A 23484-nucleotide genomic window follows, 5' to 3' on the forward strand; every position below is an offset into this window, starting at 1 on the left:
ATTATGTTTTATATTGCAAAGTTATGTAATTGCATTCATTTTCTAAAATCAATAAAACCATTTAAGCAAAAAAAAAAAAAAAAGGAAAGTGAGTAGGGATGACATCAATGAAGCATAAACTTGTTGCATTTCAGAAACATGCCATCCAGGAAAACTAGTCTCAGTTCGACTGGGCTAAACTTTTGTCTTCACAGTTTACATGTGGACATGGAATATATGGATTACATTGGCTGTCAAAAACTAAAAAAGACCAATGACACTTCATAATTGGACATTTAATCCAAATAAATCAGTAACTGCACAAACACCTGACTTAAATCATATTTTAGACTTAAGGTTAGAGCAAGAGCTGAAAAGCAGAAGTAAAATGATAGACATTTTAGCAGTTAATAAACTTAAAATGATGCTCCCAAATAAGGTAAACAAACGAGCTTTTTATGGTGACCTTAAGGCGTTACTAGCTAAACAAAGATAACTACAAAGCTACAGGTATCTGTGAACACAGACACTGCCATTAACTGAAATACTACGTATTAAATGTGGGAAGAGGAGGTACACTGCTAAACAGTGTTCATAGGTTGGTACTAGGCTATCGGCCCTAGGGCCTATACAAGCCTAGCCATAACAATTCCCTGGATATTTCTTCCCACAATATTTACTTCCCTGGACCCCTGTCTAGCAGGGCGACTGACATGATCCCCAGGGTGAATTTCCTATCTCCCATCTAAGGGCGAAGGAGGTGCTCTGCTTGACATGTATGGGCAGTCTATGTGTTGTGGTCGCTGCAATCAGGAGAAATGTAAGGGCAGGGGCAGATCAGCCTTTTTCAAGGACACAATTGACATTTCTTCATAATGCAGATGTACAGTTAGAATAGTCAGGCGTACTTCAGGTTGTTGTATGACCATTGTGCTTTTCTCCAAGTTGTAACGTGATTCAATTAATCGCTCAGTTGCGATGATTTCCAACAGCATATTTTTCCTTCTACGTAGTACTTACAGGTTTGTTGTGTATCGTGCATATGTGTTGTGGATGTATGACAATCGAAAGCTCGGATATGGACATCGTGTAGTCATACCATTGTGTGTGGTAAACCAAATCCGGCAAAGATTTCCTTCCGATGAAGCAGACTATACTGACTTTAAGCCATTTGAGGGTTTTTGGATGTTTCCTGAGTAAATCTTAATAACAGTTGTATGTTGCTGGCTGTCTTGACAAGGACTACATTTTAAAACATTTTGTACATTGTCAATTAATTAATCAGTGTACAAATCCAGTTACAAGCAGAGTGTTATATTCTGTAACTTTTTGGTTGCATGTTATAGGACATTGCCTCAGTAGTTGTATGCAGTTTACTGTACGAGTCCAGTTTTTTGAAAAGTTTGGATTTGTCTTGTCACTGTTGGGTTACCTAGCAGATGAACTACAATTATGTGCATTCCTTTACTGCAGTGTCTTAATGATTACTTTTGTGGATGTGTGGTGGAATGGAGGCAATTTTGCAGTGTGTGCAAGCTAAACTTCTATGCCTGAAATCAGTGTTACAGCTCAATTTTGTACGTCATTAAAATTGTATTTTTCCTAAATTCAATAATAAGGGTAATGTGTTTCTCTCAAATCAAAACAGTCTTGTTATGCATTGCATTGAAGTGAACTGAAAGTCATACAACATAGGGAATGTAATTTGAGTGTGGTTGCAGATAAACAGTGATAGCCATATTGACATGACACTGGATTTCTGAAGCAGTGCAGTATTGTTGCACATCAAACTTGTCTAATAAAGCTTCATCACCAGGTAGAAGTTCAATAGTTTGTAGTTAACAACAGGCTGTTTTGGCAACAGTCATTTGTATACTCAGTGTTGACAGATTTGTTGTATTTTGGGATTTGTCATACTGTGAACAAAAGCTGAAAACAGTGAAAGCAGTGAAAAATGCATGAAGTAAGTATAACAATAGTTGTTATGAACTGCTGTTATATGGTGTTAGCTTTTGTCACAAACTGTGTCCTTGCATATGAGAGCTGACGTTATCCTTCCGCTGTACAACTTTCTTGATGTGGCTGGGTGAAGCAGAGGAAATGCTGAGATTTTTTTTTTTTTATCTGAAAGTTGCCATAGGATGGGTTGCAGACAGTTAATGGCAGGCAGTACTCAGACACTGCTGGAAATGGTATTGCCAATTACTGAGCATCCCGAAAAATAGTCTCTAGTGATTTAAATTTGGGAGGTTTTGTATTGAAACAGTGTGCTGACGGTTTCACTTTGAGGATCATAAAATGAATTCTGTCAATATCAACTGCAGATTATTGCTCATGGCTTAGTGTAACTTTGGCCATTGTGGAATGACTGCTGGATGCCTCTTTTTAAATGTTCCTCACTGAGTTTTCCTTGCAGTTACTGGTGTACTGCTGATGAGATTCACTCATAGGGAAACCCATAGCTTTTGGACAAGTACCATAGTTTGCATAGTCCTGTAAGCTCAAGCACTAAATCTATTACCTATGTTGGTGTTGGAATGCATTCCCATGTACATGTACTTAAAGCGGATGATCTCAGTGTGGATACACATTGCCAAAGTCGCCACATAGAAAGAAGAAACGATACGCAAGTGTTTTATTTATGAATATATCTAAGCATTATGCAAGACATCAATTTAAAGGCATTCAAAATAACACCAAGACAGTAATGGCTACGAGATACAATTCAGAAGGTTGCAGTATCTGCATTGTGGTGTAATCATTTATCCTGCATAACTGGCCCATATGTTATATATGAAGGGATGACCCTTGACATCTTTGAACATTGTGCATTTTAGGTTTTGTGTACAAGAAATGGGTCACTGAGAGACAGCATACCAGTTTCAGCTTTGTATACACTTTTTCGCCATAAGTAATGCAAATATTCAAGTTGTTTTGAAATGTTTTGACATTTGTTATCCTTTGGATCTTCACGTGAACATGTACTGACACAGTAAATGCACCATGCCATGTGGCGGTAATATTATATGTCTTAAGATTTCATTACATGCAGTGCGAATGGAAACAAAAACATTGGTAGTGTGTATTACACACTGTTTGCGTAAGATTTTTCAGCCTGTGGCAACTGTTGTTTGAAAATGTTCAGTCATATAACATTAACAATAGCGACAAAACATACAATGGGTCTGACATAGGTCTAAGACAATGACTGTTATTTTGTTTCTTTCCTAAAAGTCATCCTGCAGTACTTCATGCCTCACTGTCTTGCCTATGCATGGGCAACTTGAGGAAGGTGTGTCCATACATGCCTTCCCCAGGGATGTTCACCTTTGCACTGTGTGGGTGAGTCGATGTGGAACCCATGTGGGCCACATCCCGACTTTTGTAAAAGAAGTGATGCGCAGTAAGACAGCAAAGTATTACCTATGTTCGAAGCATTTTGACGACTCCATGTTTGAAGGCAACTTCATGAAACAACTTCTTCCTCAGCAGTTTATGAAACGTCAGACTCGTCGACATCTAATGAAGAATACACTGCCAACCAAGTTCAGTCATACACAGAATAGAGAAAGATCATCATCCAGTCTACGTATTGCAGGACAGGAACGGAAAAAGGTATGCAGCACAAAGGATGTGTTTTCAGCATAAGTTAATGTATTAAAGACTGGAGACAGGTAGGTGAAAACCATCATGAAATATCAAAGTGATATTGCAGCATTTCTTGATCATGTCAAGACTGGTTTAGACACACCATGAAAAGATGACTTGATTTGAAACTGTGATGGTCTACTACTATCTTAAGATGTACATTGCACTTGTCATTGACAGCATCACTATGCTCATTTCAGTTGTGTCAGACAGGTATCCAAAGTGATAAGGCACTGATTGCTACATTGGTAATTATTGTGTCATGATGAAAGCAATTTCAAGGTGATAATTTGGCATTTTTGTCATATCCCATACAGCTACTGGATGCGTTGCTGTCGACACAGCCAAGTACATCTGACACAGTAATGCAGCAAATGGATGATAACCATGCTCAGGTAACCCAAGTAGAGCAATAAAGCTAGGGTACAGACAGTTGGCGAGGCTGTTTATGTGAACTCTAGAGAGATTTCTATGTGCAACTGTTTATTAATATTGATTTGAATAATTTTTAAAAAAAGTAACTTTCTAAAGTAAATGTGGCCTATAACAGCACAATGACTACTTAAAGGAAACATGTCGCACAGCAAGCTAATTGCTGTGGGATATAAAATGGAACCTTATTGCGATATACTACTAAGATAGTGCTGTACTTAACGGTGTCTGATTACTTATTATTAATGCACTTACTGTTGGCCAAAGTTGCCGGTGACTATTTCACAGGCTACTGTCACAGCAAATTTAACTAGTAATGGGAATTCAGCATAACTGAAGAGTGATATTTAACTCATTAACACCTATGTGGTGTGGAATGTCACACCTCTAGCAGCCTACACCCATCTTTCATTTCAGAGCACTTTCTGAAAAAAATAAACAAAAAGTTTAATCAATTAATTAATTAATTAATTAATTAATTAATTAATTATACATTTGTTGATCGGGCTAGTCTAACTGGATATATGCCCATTATCAGTAGAGGCCCGAGGAGAAAAGCTCAGAGAAAAAAATTTATACATACATAGAGTCCACAAAAACAGTGGAAAAATAAAAACAATTTACATAAGTATTTCAACTGCTTCGCAAAAATTTTTACAAATCAGTTATAGGTTATACATAGAAGACAGATTGTCATTTTAGAGTTGTATTAAGAAAGAAAATAACAAAAAGCATTTACTGTGCATGAGTTTCCTCAGGACAGCAGGGCAGTCAACAAACAGACAAAAACTTTTTTTTTTATTCTAAGACAGTCTGGAGCATAGAGAAAATATCAGAAAAAAGTTTTTAGTTGAGAAGTATTTAGACAAATAGCAGAATTAGTATTAGTCAGGATTAGAGCAGGGGCAGAGCCATTGGTTTTTAATGAAGATTTTCAATTGTTTCTTGAAAAGGTTGGTGGAAGTCAGGGATGTTGATTTAGTTTTTCTGGTATATCTTTAAAATCTGGCAAGTGTTTATTTACTGCATTGCTCTCTTGCTTAGGTTTCTTAGCTATAAATCTTAGTTCATTCTGAAGTGTGCTATTCCCCCCCCCAAACCTTTGTGAATGTATTATTATAGCAATAACCCACGCCTGGGTGTGGGTAATGCTGGATTTACCCACGGTTGGTGTGGTTTGGTCCCCACTCCCCCACTTTCTAGATCCTATTTGCTTTCATCTGGGATAATTCCTCCCACCCCCATTCTTCTACCTACATTTTAATAACACCTATGCACTTTCATCTGGCATTCTCCCATCCCCCTTCCAGTACCTTTACCTCACCACTCTATCTTCTGGTGTTGCATCACCAGGTAAAACAGTTCCTTAACTCACTAGCTGAATCACAGATAATGATATTCTCTTCTTTACTACCCCTCTTGTTCGCAGCATACCTCCTTACCTTGTAAGAAAGCCAGTTTCTCAGGTCCCAAAAGACCATACTATCACCCCAGCTGTAAATCCTCCCACCTTCAAGCATACTTACAGTACCAGGTCCTATCCAACATCTTGTTCGGTCTATCAGCATCTCAACCCCAGGCACATTAGCTCTAGATCTAAACACTACCACAGACTAATAAACAAATTTCTGAAGTTCATCACCAAGTATAGACTTAACCTAATACTTGGTGGTGATATTCACCCCAACCCTGGACCACCCACTTCAGATACACATACCCCCTCTACTTGCAATCTAAGCTACAAACCTACAATTAATAGGCCAACTAACTCTCTCCTAGCCTGTCATCTCAATATTAGAAGCATTAATAACAAGGTACATGAATTGCATGCACTTCTGGATGTCCACTCCCCTGAGATTCTCTGTTTATCTGAAACTTGGTTAAAACCTAACACTACAGACAATGAAGTGTTACCACCTGGGTACAACACACACAGGCTGGGTCGTGCTTCCAGGAAGGGGGGTATGGTAGCTGTATTCTATAAATCTGAGTTAAATGTCACCATAGATGTAATTCAACCACCTCAGATTAATAACTCTGAGATTCTTGCCACCAAATTGCAACTTAATAAAAATAAATGCATTAATATCATCTGTATGTACATTCCCCCAGGTAACACTATATCTACACTTGAAGATATCCTGCACTGGCTATCATGTCACTACCCCCAAGAAACCCTACTACTTGGAGACACTAACAGACTGGGGCACCTGTTCCTCAGAATCCCCAACCACCCATATTAACCTGCATGCATTTACACAAATCATATCCACCCCTACCAGGATAAGTAAACCCAACCAAAAAGAAAGCATACTTGACTGGGTACTCATAGTCACCCCCAACTGTACACCCCTGGTACCCTCCCTGATGGCCTAAGCGATCACCTTCTCACATATGTAATTAAGCACAAAGCCATTAATTCCCAACAACCCTTACTCAAAGGTTAGAAACAATAAAAACTTTGACCCTGACAAATTCCATTAAGAACTAAACTCATGCAATTGGTCTATTCTAAAACACCTCCCCTTAGAGGAAGCAGTAGCATACTTTAACAACAAATTCCTTGAGATCCTTGATTTGCATGCACCTGTTCGTTCAAAGAGAACAAAGGCAAAAACTGCGCCATGGCTTTCTAAAGAGTCTAAACTCAAAATTACCCTTAGAAACAAAGCATGGGCTTTATGGCGTTCTTCTAAAGACCCCCAAGATCACATTAAATACAGGCAATCCAGGAACGAAACTAAAAAATCCATTTTACAAGACAAAAAACAATACTACTGTAATTTACAGACAGTAAATCAAAATAACCCTCAGAAGGTTTGGGCAGGTTTAAATAATCTACTAAATCCAGGACAAACTTCCACCCCAACCCCTGCTGCTACTATTGATAAAACCCCTGAAGATGTTTCTGACAGTTTTAACAGATTCTTTACTGAGACAATTCAAGCCCTAGCTAGCCAACTACCTCCTAGCTCCCCTGGTCCTGAAAGTAGCACCCCCTAGAAACCTACTCGCGTTCAGCTTCCAACCAGTCGCCACTTCACTTATCCATACCTTGATCAAAAAATTAAAACCCACTACACTTTCTGCTGATCAACTCCCTGACGAGTACCTACAAAAATCAGCTGATGCTATTGTTTACCCCGTCTCAATACTAATCAATCGAACCATAGTAGAAGCTAAATATCCCTCCATCTGGAAAATATCCTATGTAATCCCACTTCACAAAGGAGGCAGTGCTACTAAATTCTCCAATTATAGGCCAATAGCTATACTCTCTCCACTTGCAAAGATTATGGAAAAATGTATTCATAGACAACTCATGCACCACCTAATCCAGAATCACCTTATGGCAGACACTCAGCATGGCTTCCGTCCTCATCACAGCACTACTTCAGCCCTCCTAGCCTTTACCAACATCATAAACCATAAACAAAACAATAATTATATATCCTCAGCCCTCTTCTTGGATCTTTCCAAGGCATTTGATATGGTTGATCACCAACTTTTAATCCACACACTGCAAACATTCTGTCTAGATACTAGAGCCCTTCAATGGTTTCAATTCTACCTGAATGGTCGACAGCAGGCTGTCCTCTGGCAGAACAAACGCTCTAACCTTCTACCCAACACCCTTGGAGTACCACAAGGCTCTATACTAGGGCCCTTGCTGTTCTCCATCTTCATTAACGACCTTTATACTGTCATCCCAAAAGTCAGCTGTATCCAATATGCTGATGACTCTACTCTGATTTGCTCGGCCACATCTCTAATAGAGTTATAGTCAGCTACACAGACCACCTTTAATACAATAGAAAACTGGCTTTCTGAACGTCACCTGATCCTAAATCCCAAAAAAACTAAAATGCTGTTATTTTCACCAACACGTAGGTCTACCGCTTTCACCTTTACCATAAATTAAAAAGATGGCACAATAATGTCCCCTGACCCTCTACAAAACTATTAGGTGTCATCTTAGATAATAATCTAAAATTCGACCTACATGTTAACCAAACTATCAAAACCATCAATAAAAAACTAGGGTCACTTTACAGAATAAAAGCCTTCCTAACCCCTCCAGCTAAAATTGCCATAGCTCGCTCTCACCTTCTTTCAACCCTTCTATATGCATCCCCTCTACTCTCTAATTTAAACAAGACTGTCCTTAACAAACTCTCAATTTGCTACAACCACATTGCCAGGTTTGCCACTGGGCTTCCTTTTAGGACACATCACTGCATCAATCTAAATCAGCTTGGGTGGCTTGAACTACCCAGCCTAATCCAGTATAACCAACTGATTATGGCCTATAAAATCCTCTATAATCCGGACAATACTCCTGCACTTAAAATATTATCACCCCCTATAACAATCCTAGACCGCTTCGATCCTCTAACAAACTACTAATTCAGACTAGCAAAATTAATAACACAGCCGGTGACTCTCTCTCTTTGCAAACTCTGTAAGTAGATCCTGGAACTCTCTTCCAGCTGATATTACCTTACTTTCCACCTTAGGTCAATTTAAAACTAGATTCAAACAATATTTGTCACTTAACTGGCTATGTCAATGTATCAAGCCTGGCTAACTCTCTCTAGAATGTGTATAAATCTGTTAACCAGCTTACTGTGTAATTTAATTTAATCCTGACTTGCGCTCAGGATCAACTCTAACCTGTGGAACTTGTTTAACTTGCTTACTTATGTAATCTCTGTAAATAGCCTGTTTGTAATATGTAATGTTGGTATTACGTAATGCTGTATCTGCTTACCCTTGGAGCTTTTCTCCCCGGGCCTCCGCTGAAAATGGACATGCATCCAGTCGGACTATCCCGGTCAACAAATGTAAAATAAAATAAATAAAAATTAGGTGGTGGTGGATGGGTACTTAGTGCTGTGACCTTCAATAAAGATCTGAACAGTATTGTTACCCCACCACCCTTTTTATTTAGGCGGTTATGTCTGAGAATGTTATAGCCTTGTGGGACAATGTCATTGTCTTTAGTTGTCGGTTTAAGCCAAGTTTCAGTAAGGCATAAGATGTCAAAGGAATAGATGTCTAATAGGACATGTAGCTGGGTTATTTTATTATTTACATTGTGTACATTGAGGTGACCTATAAGTAAAGAGTCTAGGCTTTTTGGGAGTGAGAGAGGAGTAGAAATATTTGCTGATGAAGTATTAAGAGTGGTATAGTTAGGACCAGGGTGTGGGTGGATGTCACCATGTAGCAGTAAGCAATTATGAGGGTTAAATGACAGTTTGATAAGTTTACAGAGAGAAGGGTCTGCTTTTCTCAGTTGGTGATATTTAATGTGGGTTAATCTATGAAACTGTGCTAGAAGGTAGGATGAAGAAAATGTTATGTTACTGTGTGTTAAAGAGGTTATAGGACTGAGTGGGCTTGTTTGTCTTAGGGGGAGTTGAAATCTAGCAAAGGTTAGGGATTCATAACAAGTTAGGTCATGAGATATCAATAGAAAGGTTAGCCCAATGGATAGGAGAAGAATGTTAAGATGTGTTTATCAGCAGTGGCTATACATAGTGAGAGGTTTAGGGAAGAGGAGATTAAGATAGTTGGAAGAATCGAAAACCAGTTGCATGGTGGGGCTGAGAGAGGGACAGTTAGCTGTTGAACAGATTGGGTTAACTAAAAGGCGCCAAAAATTGTAAACTGATAAGAGCAATGTACGTGATTGATTGGTTGCCAATGGTTGGGGGTGTGGCTAGGGAAGTATAAGGTCAGGTGCACTGGGGTTGGGTGGGGGAGCGGAGTGAGCCCACAGGGCGAACGGAGCAGGTAGACCCAAGGAAAGAAAGTCGGCAGGACAGACAGGGTTAAAAACACTATCTGTAAGATGAAGGTAAGTACAGAGGGTGAATCAGGCTGGTTAGAGGTGTGCTTAGGGGGCTGTGTTTGGGGGAATAGGATGAAAAACAATTCCCTTCACAAGCTGGAAGTTTCAAAAACTTGAACTGTACATGGTTAAACGGTTGAGACCATAAGATCGAAGTTTTGAAACTTTGAACGTTTTGAATGGAGATGGCCGTACAGTGCGTAACAGGAAATTTACTGTTTTCCTCACTGTAGTGTGAGCTCAGAGTTGGTATATTTATTTAGCAGGGGGTGTGGTAGATGCAGGGCATCTTGTCCTAAAAAAAAAAGTATTTTTTTATGACAATTTCAAGTTTCAAAACTTCGATCTTATGATCTCGACCATTTGCAGTTCAAACTTTTGAAACTTCGAGCTTTTGAAGTGGATCCATATATATATATATATATATATATATATATATATATATATATATATATACATACACATATACACACACACACACACACATAAATATATATGTATATATATATATATATATATATATATATATATATAGAGAGAGAGAGAGAGCATGCATGCGATACAAAAACGAGCAAACATATGTGTGTTTGCTACAGATGGCAGAACTTAGGGAAAGGAAAAACATCAACCTCACAAGTTGAAAACACCAATGTCAACACACTGGTATGCATGTGCCAAGAAATAAAATCTAAGTAAAACAAACCATAAAAACATTTTCACAGTGGGCAAGCTCCCCCTGCATCCCTCACGCCCACTGCTAATTCTTCTTCTTCTTTCGGCTGCTCCCGTTAAGGGTCGCCACAGCAGATCACTTGTTTCCATTTCTTCCTGACCTCTGCATCTTGCTCTGTTACATCAACCACCTGCATGTCCTCTCTCACCACGTCGATAAACCTTATCTTAGGCCTTCCTCTTTTCCTGTTACCTGGCAGCTTCATCCTTAGCATCTTTTTCCCAATATACTCTGTATCCCTCCTCAGCACGTCCAAACCAATGTAATCTTGCCTCTCTGGCTTTGTCTCCAAACCTTCCAACCTGGGCTGACTCTCTAATATACTTATTCCTAATCCTGTCCGCCCTTGTTACACCCAGTGCAAATCTTAACATCTTTAACTCTGCCACGTCCAGCTCTGACTCCTGCCTTTTTGTCAATGCCCGTCTCCAACCCATATAACATAGCTGGTCTCACTACCCTCTTGTAGACCTTCCCTTTCACTCTTACTGGTACTCGTCTGTCACAAATCACTCCTGACACTCTTCTCCACCCACTCCATCCTGCCTGTACTCTCTTCTTCACCTCTCTTCCACATTTGCAATTACTCTGAACTGTTGATCCCAAGTATTTAAACTCATCCACCTTCGCCACCTCTACTCCCTGCATCCTCACCATTCCTCTATCCTCCCTCTCATTCAAACACATATATTCTGTTTTACTCCTGTTGACCTTCATTCCTCTTCTCTCTAGAGCACATCTCCACCTCCCCAGGGTCTCCTCTACCTGTTCCTACTCTCACTACAGATCACAATGTCATCTGCAAACATCATAGTCCACGGGGACTCCTGTCTGATTTCGTATGTCAACCTGTCCATCACCATTGCAAATAAGAAAGGGCTGAGAGCTGATCCTTGATGTGATCCCACCTCCACCTTAAATGCATCCGTCAGTCCCACTGCAGACCTCACTGCTTTCACACTACCCACTAGGTACTAGCCACTGGGGATGAACCTAGCCACTGGGGATGAACTCAGCCACTGGGGATGCACAAGCCAGTGCATTTCTTTGTGCCGGTCCCAAGCCCAGACAAATGGGAAGGGTTGCATCAAGAAGGGCATCCTGCTTAAAATTTTGCCAAATCACACATGCGGACAACAGTACAGATATACTGCTAATTATACATACTAATCTCAGATTGCAAAAACTTGGGGAAAGGGCATATTGCCCAACCCAGAGAACTGTGTGATCTTGCACACCTGCAGGCCATCTGTTTAGTCAATGACATGTGGCCGACCAAAGGGGTGTCAAACTAACAAATGATCAACCTTTTATAGTACTCCCGTATATATACATTTAATGCAGCTTTCTGGAATGTAGCTCACTAAACACCTAGATCAGTTTGAGAAAACTCAACATTTCCGCACTAAAAACATATCAGCTCTTAGTATTCTTAGCTACTACGACAGACTTAAAACTTTGACTGTAAACTCAGCGGCATACAAACTATTAAGTGGGGACCTCTGCTAAGCCTTCTGTGCTATTAGTAACCCAGCACTTGCACTCCTTCACTTAAACAGAACCAGTGGCATGGCAAACACTCGACAGACCTAAACTACCACATCACCACCACCAGATGTCATAGCAGATACCTCAAAGTATCTCTCACTTTCTGAATAGTCTGTCCTTACCTACTAAAATAAAGAACCTCCTTAGTAACCTTTAAAATCAGTGTGGATGACAGGATGGGTAATTACAAATTTTCACTGGGGATATGTGAAGAAGGTCTATTTTACAGAAGACCAAACAGTGGTCAATGTGGCTGAGCTTCTCTATGGTCCTTTTGGCCATAGGCTCTGTAAGAACCTCTGAACCAAAGAATATATGGAGAAATTCAAACTCTTGGGTAAAGTTAGTACATCCTGTAGCTTTAGTTCCTTATTTAATATATGATACCATATCTGTTCAAGACTTCCCTCACTTCAAGGCACTGGGGAAATTATGGGAGGGAGGAAGTAAGTACAGTTAAGTGTGTGTTCAGAATAAACCTTCTAGTAAAAACATACGTGTGGGGAGTAAGCAGCATGACATATTATAAAGAATTTGCAGTCCTGACTGTATCCCTGACAGCCTGATACAATATTAAAAGTATATAGTCCTAATAAACAGAAAGGGATAGCGCAGAAACTCCACACCTACAACCACTTTTTCTCACGTTTGTACATGGGGTTGGGGTGTCGTATAAACACAGATAATCATCTATAGACAATGTTCACACCAGCAGTTGGCTAGCTCTGCTGCAGTTTTTCCACACCACACCTCACCATATAGATAGACAGATATACATATATATAAATAAATACAAACACATGCACACAAATATATAATGAACTGGAGGGTGTTCCTTTAAGTGCACTTTACTTACAGGGTCAAAGTCGAACAAAAGTTCACTTTCAGTGAATAAACATATATGATACATAATTAAATACTGAATACACAAAATCCTGAACAGCAGAACACTGAATGCAAATTTATCTGACATCACATATTCCCAAAAGCCTAAAACACTAACAATGACAACAATAAACCACACATATCCTAAATGTAAAATGACTAAAATACATACGTAAGCATTTTGTGCTAGGGGAGGGCAAGACCCCTACACTCACAAAACTCCACTGTCACATAAACATGAAGGAGAAACCTTCAAGAAGAAATTAATTACAGCAGGCATATATCAAAAAGAAAACTACGCCATCAGTGATTAACTACAAAAATATTTAATAAACATTATGCCCCTTAGTGTCTTCAAATGTCCCAACATGACATCTGGAAAATATGATCAAATACCTATAAAACTACCCATTGTCCAAAACCAAAATGTACGTTCAAAACTCAGAAAGCAGATCTACACACATTGCTTTCCTCTCAAGTCATGCAATTTAATTTCTCATCCCCAAACAATTCCCTGTTAACACTCACAACTAAACAAAGAATTTGGCATTCATGTGTTGAACAAAATATGAATTCAACATTCTGTATATTTGACCATTCCAAAAGCACTATTAATGCTGAACAAATATGAGTTTTACATTAAAAAAAAAAACACAAACATATTGTGTGCGTGTGTGTGTGTGTGTGTGTGTGTGTGTGTGTGTGTGTGTGTCCACGCGCATCTGTCTATATCTACACAAAACTAATGCACACCCATCTATATCAAGAATATTTTTAAAGGCTACTGGTGTGGTATGGTAAAAAGAAATGTGTCCCTCAAGTCACTCATATAAAATATTACACTGCAGCAAATTGTACCATCCCCGTGAATGGCCCATTGTTTTCAGTTGTGGTAGCTTACTACATAAATAAGGATGGTATAATTAATATTTTTTTTGTGTGTGCATCCCCCTCTGCCTGAAAACCACAGAAGCAGCAATACAACTAACTACAAGGAACAAAATCAGAGATGTACTAACAACAGGAATGCACTTCATCACACTTCTCTTCTACCAAGGGTTAACTAATGCCAACAATAACCAATGCATATGCAATAAAAGCCTGACAAGGAGTAGACCATGCAGGAGGGATACACCATGCCACATTCACAACCAAGTTATATTCCCCCCAATAATATACACCTCTGTCAATCTGCATCTTCCCATTTAGTATTTTGTGCCTATATTAAGTACTTTGATGTTCTTACCAGATTCCTCTGTAGCAGCTTTTGGGGTATCCTTCTGTGATGCTTTGGCAAAAACTCCAACAGTAGGTAAACTGCTGTCCACAATGCCTATAGCCTCATAACCAACATCTGGACCAAGATCACTCCTTAAAAGCAAAATGAAACAAGCAGAAGTAATACAAATTACAAATTCACCTCACCTCTGCAAGCTACAACAATAACCAACATGAGCAAAACAAAAGTAGAGCATTTATGAGAAGTAAAAGATACATACTTACCCTTTCAGCAGATCTAGAAGAATGTCTTTAGCAGGGTTCAAAAGGTAGCTTTTTTGCACCCCTTTGCCCCCTCCAGGTCAATCGAACCACCAATGTGTCCTTCACAAGGGGTGAGGGTCATTAATACCACCATCAGGCATGGTTTACTTTTTTCTCTATTTTAACCTATCTCACTACTGCCCATCCAGCAACAACTCATGGGTGGAGTGTACAATAGGCATTGGTGCTGAAGCACCCCTCACTTCCACAAGGTACTGATGCCAGCAGAACCCCACCCAAAGGTGGCATCATATGGTTGTTTCCCAGGACTCCACTGGAGAAACCAGACTACATTACATTTGCCTGTGGGCATGAGCACCCCACAGGATATCTTCCCTACCTGCACAATCAAGCCCCCAAGTCACTAATCATACTCTAAGTTGGGATTACCGGTTCTGTTATCCTCAGCTCAGCACTGTTTTCTCATTTATTCCCATGCTCAGGGGTACACATGCTTCTTCTGATCGTGCTTGTTTCAGCATCTCACGATGAAACAAGAGCACATTCAGTCCTTGTGCCACTTAGTTCAAACCCACCTACCAAGCAAACAGTAACTGCAAGACAGGAAGCAAAGCATACAAAGATATAACAAACACACACCAGACCAAATTAGAGAATGCATGCACATCTATATCAAGAAGGGCAGACAGACCTTCCATGCAAAGGGGTATGACAGCTGGCAGAAAGATAACGTGAACCACTGCAAAAGTTCACCTCACAGAAAAAATTCTATGAGCATATATCTGACTTAGGAGTCTCTTCTATAGCAGGGAACAATTTGAAAGAATCTCAACAAATGAAAATTGAAGTTCCCACGAACTCAGTACTGAAGAAGGGCTAAAAGGTGAATATCAGAATCATAAACCCCAACAAACGTGACTCTTAGAATCAATGTCAAAGCAAAAACAGCTAATAAATGTGAGAATCACTGATCAGGTGATCACAATACCAATGTCCACAAGACATATATGTTTAAGCCTTCACCATTGACATGGAGGGACAAAGCTCTTACTATGGCCTAGGTGACCCGAGTTTGAAAGGTTGCTCAGTTACGTGAAGTCCCAGTCAGAGAGGATGGGCATGCCATTGGGTTCATACCCTCAGCCACATTTGTGTAGTTTGAATTCTCAGGTGGAGACAAGGAAATCAACTGTGCAGTGCTGCCAAATTGTGGATGCGGCATCAGCCCCTTACATAACTGAGGAGTGGTCCAACACTGATGCACACTGTACACCCCACCCTCATGATATTACTAGATGGATGCAGGATGGGGAGTAAAAAGATTCCCTCAGTAGCAGTATGATGCTGCTTCAGGGCACATGGATCTCCTAACTGCCCTAAACATTGTGGAAGCAAGTATGAATGGTGGGAGTTTTGGTAGACTCAGTGGGAATAGCTGGTGGTCAGCTATGAAAGCGCTAAAAACAGCTCCAAAAATACAGCAAAACAAACACAAAAATGGAGATATTTTTGAAGAAAGCACTGGAAGAAGAGATACATCTAGCAGAATGGAAACTGCCAGTGAAATTTTTCAAAAAGGGAATAGTCATTTGATGGCACAACATTCCACTTGTATTACAAAGCCCCTTCCTCCATGAGGTGAAGGAGACAAATAGCTTTTTGGTCAATCTGAACTCATGCACCCTTTTCTGGAATGATCTGACCTAATGCTACACATGTCCCACTGGAAAAAAAAAGGAGCTGAATGGAACTCTGACACTAACTTCAGAAAAAAACTGGTAATGTGGGGTAGTCTTAAGGGACACACAGTCTTACAAAAGATCAAATACTGGTTCTGTTCAAGGAACAGTATGATGCTAGCAGTTTCTATGAGCACTGGTAAAGGCCACAATGAAAAGTAACTTTTAAGAGGCAAACTTCCAAGTTGGCCACTGAACCAGTGAGTCTGAATGGGAGTTGGGCAAGATGGTAAATCATGAAATTAAATTCCAAGTGAGAAGAAAGTTTAATCAGAAGTGTGTGAAAATAAAGAATCCATGTGTGGAAATGCTCAGGCAGTTCTACGCTGTAACGGTTCTTCTCTTCACTAGGTCATAATGAGCATGACAGTTAAACAAGTACACGAGCCAGATTAGGATCTCATGTACTCTTACTGGGGAATGTAGCATTCTCAAGGAATCTCTGACAAAATGAAACACCTCTTCCACTTAGCAGAATACATCTAGTAAGCGAAAAGCTTCCCGACTGCCTCACTCATTAGTAGGTCTCCATACAGAAGCTTTGTCAGGATTAAGGGATCTATGCAATAAGCCTGGCCCCGAGGTGTATCTGGCTGTCACTCCAACTGAAATTGATTTTTTGTGGCAATCTGGCATGCAATGGAGTAGATTCCGGTACTATCAGGTACACGACCACCTCAGAACACAACCTTTGGGATTACCCACTAAGTAACAAGTCAGTCCCTTCATCTTTTCATATCTTAATTTTGTGATAAGGTGCTGAAGCAAAAGGATCAAGGGAAAGAAGTAAAGAAATATTCTCTGTCATGACAGAGAAAGTGCAATCACCAGCATTGCTCCCACACCCTGCTGAGCATAGAAGGGAAGGTCAAGAACCGTTTTCTCCCAAGTGGTGAACAGCCAGTCTCCAGAATGCCCATTCTCAAAAGTCCATAACAAATCAGGATTCCTGAACCCTCTGCTCCACTCAAAGACAGAAAATGCAATTCAGACACTCTGCCAGCACATTAATTTCCTCAGAACGTGAGCTACTGCCTCCCTGCAAAGGAGATACAAGATCATGCTATCCTGCTTGCCTGCCATGCCACAGGCTGGCAGCCAGACTTGCGTGCCATGCCACAGGCTGGCAGCCAGACATGCGTGCCATGCCACAGGCTGGCAGCCAGACGTGCGTGCCATGCCACAGGCTGGCAGACAGACAATCGTGCCATGCCACAGACTGGCAGCCAGACTTGCGTGCCATGCCACAGGCTGGCAGCCAGACGTGCGTGCCATGCCACAGGCTGGCAGCCAATCGTGCCATGCCACAGGCTGGCAGCCAGACTTGCGTGCCATGCCACAGGCTGGCAGCCAGACTTGCGTGCCATGCCACAGGCTGGCAGCCAGACTTATGCACCATATCACAAAGTGAATGCGTGACTTAAGTTCATGACTTAAGTTCAGTGCCAAACAACAGTTATCTAACTGCAACAAGCTTTGGTTTAACACACTGCCCACAACATTAATGGAATAGTCCACCACCCTTAAGTTCAATAAAAAGGATCTGATGCAGAAGACCATAAAAAGGAGGTGACGGATGCCAATAACATTGCACCATTCAATGACATCTTACCAGTCACTGCAACATCCTCAGGTGTGCAAATGGAATTGTTTGTCTGTCAACAAGGTCAGAAGACACAGGCAGGGAAAGCTTGGACCCTTCCTTTTGTCTTTGCTCAGAATGCCAGAGATATGACCTCCTGGACCCTCTTTGCAAAAATGAGCAATGGGCACTGCACAGTGCCAAACTCTGCCTGAAATTAAAACTATCCCGAGTCAGGCTCAGAAAGGACTTCTCCCAGTTTATGGCGATCCCCTTGGGTCTGTTTGTACCATGCCACAGGCTGGCTGCCAGACTTGTATACCATGTCACAAAATGAATGCATGACTTAAGTACAGTGTCAAAAGCTGGTTACCTCACTGCAACAAGCTTTGGTTTCAGCTCTCCTTTTAGAACCTGCATGATAACACACACACTGCTCACAGTATTAGTGAAATAGTCCACCACTCAAATGTTTAACAAAAAGGGTTTGACATGGAAGATCCATAAAAAGGAGGTGAGTGATGCCAATACAATTGCACCATTCAATGACATCTCACCATTCACTGCAACATCCTCAGGTGTGCAAATGGAATTATTTGTCTGTTGTCAGGTCAGAATGGCAGAAATATGAAATCCTGTGCACTGCTTAGAAAAATGGGTACATTCCTTTGAGAGGAAGAATATTCACAGTGATTCATTTGTTCCATTTAAACACAGATGCTTACTGTTTTATGTATGTACCCTACCAGTATACACTAGCAACACATCATAAAAATGACCAGGTTTGGTAAACAAGTACCATTGCTCATCATGGAAACAGTTCATGCCTTATCCACAATGACATATAGTCAATACTACAGGATTGAACACAGCATAGCATATCTTCAGCTACTTGCCAACTCCTTGACTCCTTGAGCGGATTATTACTTGCACTTTTTGCATTTAGCTATCTCATAAGCTGCATGCCTGCTGCTATATAGTTAGTCTACAAGTCTTTGTACAATTCAAGCTCAAGCTGATATTTTATCAGAGAAACAGCTACTGCTTTAGGTCTTTTGATTGCCTCTACATGTAAAACTCATTCAGTGGATAGTTCATAGGTGTGTACTAGGCTAATGGCCCTGGGGCCTTTACAACCCTAGCCATAGGATTACCCTGGCATAGTGTCACCTGATCTTAATTCCCAGTGCCTCTGTCGAGTAGAGCCACTGGTGTTATCCCCAAGGTGAATTTTCTGTTTCCCATCCACTCATCAAGATTTCTCTTGAAGAGGGTCAGTGAGGTGCTCTGACATGTATGGGAAGTCTGTTCCATAGTATGGGCAGACTCTGGGTTATGAACCTGTCCCTCCAGCATGTTCTGTTAAGTGTGGTAAAGGGGTTGAGGTCTCTTGAGCACTGTAGTCGCTCCTCCTTTTTTTTATTTATTTATTTAACATTTGTTGACCGGGAATGTCCGACTAGGTTCCACAGAGCCTGTTTTCAGCGGAGGCCCGGGGAGAAATGCTCCTTTGTGGAGAGAGATAACTGTAGCAGTGCGCCATTCAGCAGGGACAAATCCTGATTGAACAGAGCACACAGGTGAGGTGCCAGTTCACTCTGTAGTTCATGTTGAACACAACCAGGGATATTGTCAGGTCCCACAGAAGCTGTATTCATGGCCTTGGGCAGTTCTGTTTTAACCTGTGCAGCAGTAATACTGGGTGCCTGGCAATCTACTGGTATTGTGATTGGTTTGACAATGAACTACTACACCTAAGTTACTTGCCCTATTTTAAAATGCATTTAATGAACAGATTAAAAATAAACTAATAAGTCTACAAAAACACAAATGAACAAATAAAATTATGTGCAGAACAAGAGTTGCATACTGCACAGTACAAAGGAAGCACCAGTTGGATACTGTGTCTATATCTAATCTACATCTCTCTCTCTTTGTGTATGTATATATATATATATATATATATATATATATATATATATATATAAAAAATTTGCACAGACATGTACATGGGTGTAGTGCTTTTTGTTGAAGATGTTATTTCATCAAAGAGAAAGTCGGCACAGTTGATTGAGACTGTGGCACAATGAGGATCAGGAAATTTGTCCTTTCCAATTGTAGTGCAATCTTTCAGTTACAGTTAGTATATAAAATTAGCAGGGGACATGGAGGGTGCAGGGGTCTTGACACTCTTCCCCTGGAGAACAAATCCAATTTGTAATAAGTGATAAAGGTATGTGGAGTAGCCCAGGTTGCTGCCGCACATATTTCATCCATGGAAGCCTTTGAGTGGAAAACAGCAGACATGGCTATTGCCCTTGTAGAATGCGCTGTCACTGGGGCTGGTAACTGGAAGTTTTTCTTACAGTAGGTGAAAGTTATACATACCCTGAACCACTTACATATAAAGTGACCTTTGAAACTGGTTTACCCATGGATGGACCTGAGAAAGAGACAAATAACTGGTCCGACTTCCTAAATTCCTTAGTTCAGCTGAGAAAAAGCGCAACTGTCTGTGAACATCTAATAAGTGTAAACAATATTCTCCCTTTTTAGAAAAATTAGGGAATAAGACTGGCTAATCAATAGATTGATTAATGTTAGTTTCCGATACTACTTTTGGAGGAAAGGATGGGTTGGTTCTTAGTAACACCCTACCTTATGAAAAATCAAATATGGAGGTTTTGAAGATAACACATGAATCTCTGAAATTCTTCTGATGGAAGTAACGGCTGCCAACTAAATGGTCTTCCATGAAAGGAACTTCAAGTCACAAGTAGCCGTTGACCCAAAAGGGGAACGGACTAAGGAACTATATTAAGATCTCAGGGAACAAGAGGGTCCCTATAAGGTGGTTTTAGGCTCAAGGTTCCTTTCATAAAAAATTTACACAACCTATGTGAGATTAACAAATGCTCTTCAAAACTGTCATGGAAGTTGGAAAAGTACAGTTTTGTACCTACCATAAATGTAGATGTTCGAGGATCCACATTGCTGCAGTCCTAACTATTGGGTAGTCCGCTGTCCAGTCGGCCCGAATACCAAAGTATATGGCTGACGTCGGTCAGGGCGCATTAGACTGACGTCAGTACGTCAGGGTACTAATGCGCATGACCGGCGTCATATCCTCAGTCTTTTCTTGCCCCAGATGTCAGAAGACCCTGAAAAGATAAGGCCAAAAACCAAAAACTCCCAACATACCTGCACCAAAATATATATACAAAATATACAAAATTAGCAGAATATAACCTCACCTACACAACCACCCATAAACACAGAGGGGAAGGAGGGAGGGTAAATTGGACTGCAGCAATGTGGATCCTCGAACATCTACATTTATGGTAGGTACAAAACTGTACTATGTTCTTCATTCCACATTGCTGCAGTCCTAACTATTGGGTAGAATCCCAAAGCAGAGGTAAGGGAGGCTGGCAAATCATAAGGAAGCAGGAACTGACAACATGCCTTGCAAAATAGCTGTGGCAAAACCAGCCCTAGACTTAGAGTAGAGAGGAAGGTGATAATGCTTAGAGAAAGTATGCACTGAACTCCAAGTAGCTGCCTCCAAAATATCCTTAGTTGCCAACCCCCTCAGAAATGCTGTTGAAGTGGCAGTAGCCCTAGTGGAATGAGGCCTAATCCCAGCTGGAATCTCCTTGCCATGATGGGAATAACAAAATGTAATGCAACACCCAATCCATCTAGAAATAGTTTGTTTTGACACAGGCTTGCCCTGAGAACTCAAAGCAAAAGAAACAAACAACTGCTGAGACTGCCTAAAATCCTTAGTCCTGCTCAAATAATAACGCAATTGCCTGTGTACATCTAAAGTGTGCAAAATCTTTTCCCCTTTATTTTGGGGATCTGCATAAAAAGTAGGCAAATGAATAGTTTGGTTTAAAGCCACACTAGAAACCACCTTAGGCATAAAGGAAGGATTAGTACGTAAAGATACTCTATCCTTATGAAAAATCAAAAAAAGCTCCACTGCCATAAGGGCCTGCAACTCAGAAACCCTTCTTGCAGAAGTAATGGCCAACAAAAAAGCAGTCTTCCATGACAAGTATTTCAATTCAGTAGTAGCCGCAGGCTCAAAAGGTTGTAGAGTAAGTTTCTCCAACACAAAATTGAGATCCCAAGCAGGAGTAGGAGCTCTACGGGGGTCTTATATTCTTTGCCCCTCTAAGAAATTGCTTGAACAAAGGATGCGAAAACAGCGGTGGGTCACAATCATAGTGAGCTGAAATTGCTGCAGCATGAATCTTAATGGAAGAGAAAGACAAACCTTTGTCCAATAACTCAGTAAGATATTGAAGAGCCACACTCAAATTTGGCTCAGAAATCTCCAAATTGTTTGCTGCACTCCAAAATAAAAATCTCTTCCATTTTTCTGCGTACACTTTCCTTGTACTAGGTCTCCTGGCTTCCATAATCACATTTAAAACTTGTTGAGGAAGTTGAGACCTGCTGTCTTTCAAAACAGAATATGCCAGGCTGTTAGATGAAGAGAGTGAAGCTTGACATTGAGCAGGTGACTGTCTCTCTGAGACAACAGGTGTGGAATCAAGGGTAAAGGCCATGGAGGCTTCTTTACCAGACTCCTCAGTAATGGGTACCAGTGCTGCCGAGGCCAATCTGGAGCTATTAAAATCATCCTTGGCTTGTCTTGTCTGACCTTTAGAAGCACCTTTGGAAGAAGAGGCAAAGGTGGAAACGCATACACATGAAGATTTTTCCAACTGAAAGAAAGAGCATCCACTTTCCAAGCTGTGTGATGAAACCTCTTTGTGCAAAACTTTGGCAGCTGGTGGTTTAGTGGAGAAGCGAACAGATCTATGTCTGGAGTTCCCCAGGACACTGTCAACTTTTGAAATACATGAAGATCCAGTTTCCACTCGTGGGGATCCATGATTTGTCTGCTTAACACATCTGCTAAGGAGTTCTGTGCTCCCGGCAGAAACCTTGCCTGAAGAGTTAGTTGCAAGCTGAGCGCAGTCTCCCATAAAATCATTGCTTGCCTGCACAATGGGTAAGAATGTGTTCCCCTTGTTTGTTGATGTACCACATGACAGTTGTGTTGTCTGTTAGAATCAACACCTGCCCTGGAAGAAGTAACTCCTTGAAAGCCATTAATGCAAACTGGACTGCTAACATCTCCTTCATGTTGATATGTAGATGCTGTAGTCTGGCAGGCCACTTGTCTTGTATCCACTTTCCATTTAGATGAGCTCCCCAAGCAATGTCTGAGGCATCTGTCGTTAGAATCTGACTCGCCTCTGGCCGGGTCACAGAGAGTCCCTTGTTTAGGTGACATTCCTGAGCCCACCACAAAAATTCCTTTTGAATGCAAGGTATTATTTGAATGACAGTGTCCAAATCCTGGCAGTGCTGTGTCCATACATTTTTGAGATACCATTGTAGCTTCCTCATATGCAGTTTGGCATTGGGAAGCACCAGAATACAAGATGCCATGAACCCTAAGGCTTGAAGGACTGTCCTTGCAGTCAGCCCGGACTGAAGAGATAGTTGATGGAAGTAACTGGAAAGATTCTTTTGTTTGTCCGGGGTTAAAAAGGCC

The 23484-nt window shown here is 40.8% G+C and overlaps 1 protein-coding gene across 4 annotated transcripts in view; it reads right to left on the reverse strand.

Annotated features, from left to right (window-relative positions):
* AIFM1 (apoptosis inducing factor mitochondria associated 1) overlaps positions 1-23484 on the reverse strand; it is a 774257-nt gene that overhangs the window by 35794 nt on the left and 714979 nt on the right. For all 4 annotated transcript variants that reach the window (XM_044057008.1, XM_044057010.1, XM_044057009.1 and 1 more), the window contains one exon: positions 14329-14453. In XM_044057008.1, coding sequence (XP_043912943.1) covers positions 14329-14453 — 125 coding nt within the window. The remainder of the gene's footprint in view (positions 1-14328; positions 14454-23484) is intronic.

Source organism: Protopterus annectens, chromosome 15.part0 (assembly GCF_019279795.1).
Source record: "Protopterus annectens isolate FY-2018-M chromosome 15.part0, PAN1.0, whole genome shotgun sequence".
NCBI classification, from domain to species: Eukaryota; Metazoa; Chordata; order Ceratodontiformes; family Protopteridae; genus Protopterus; species Protopterus annectens.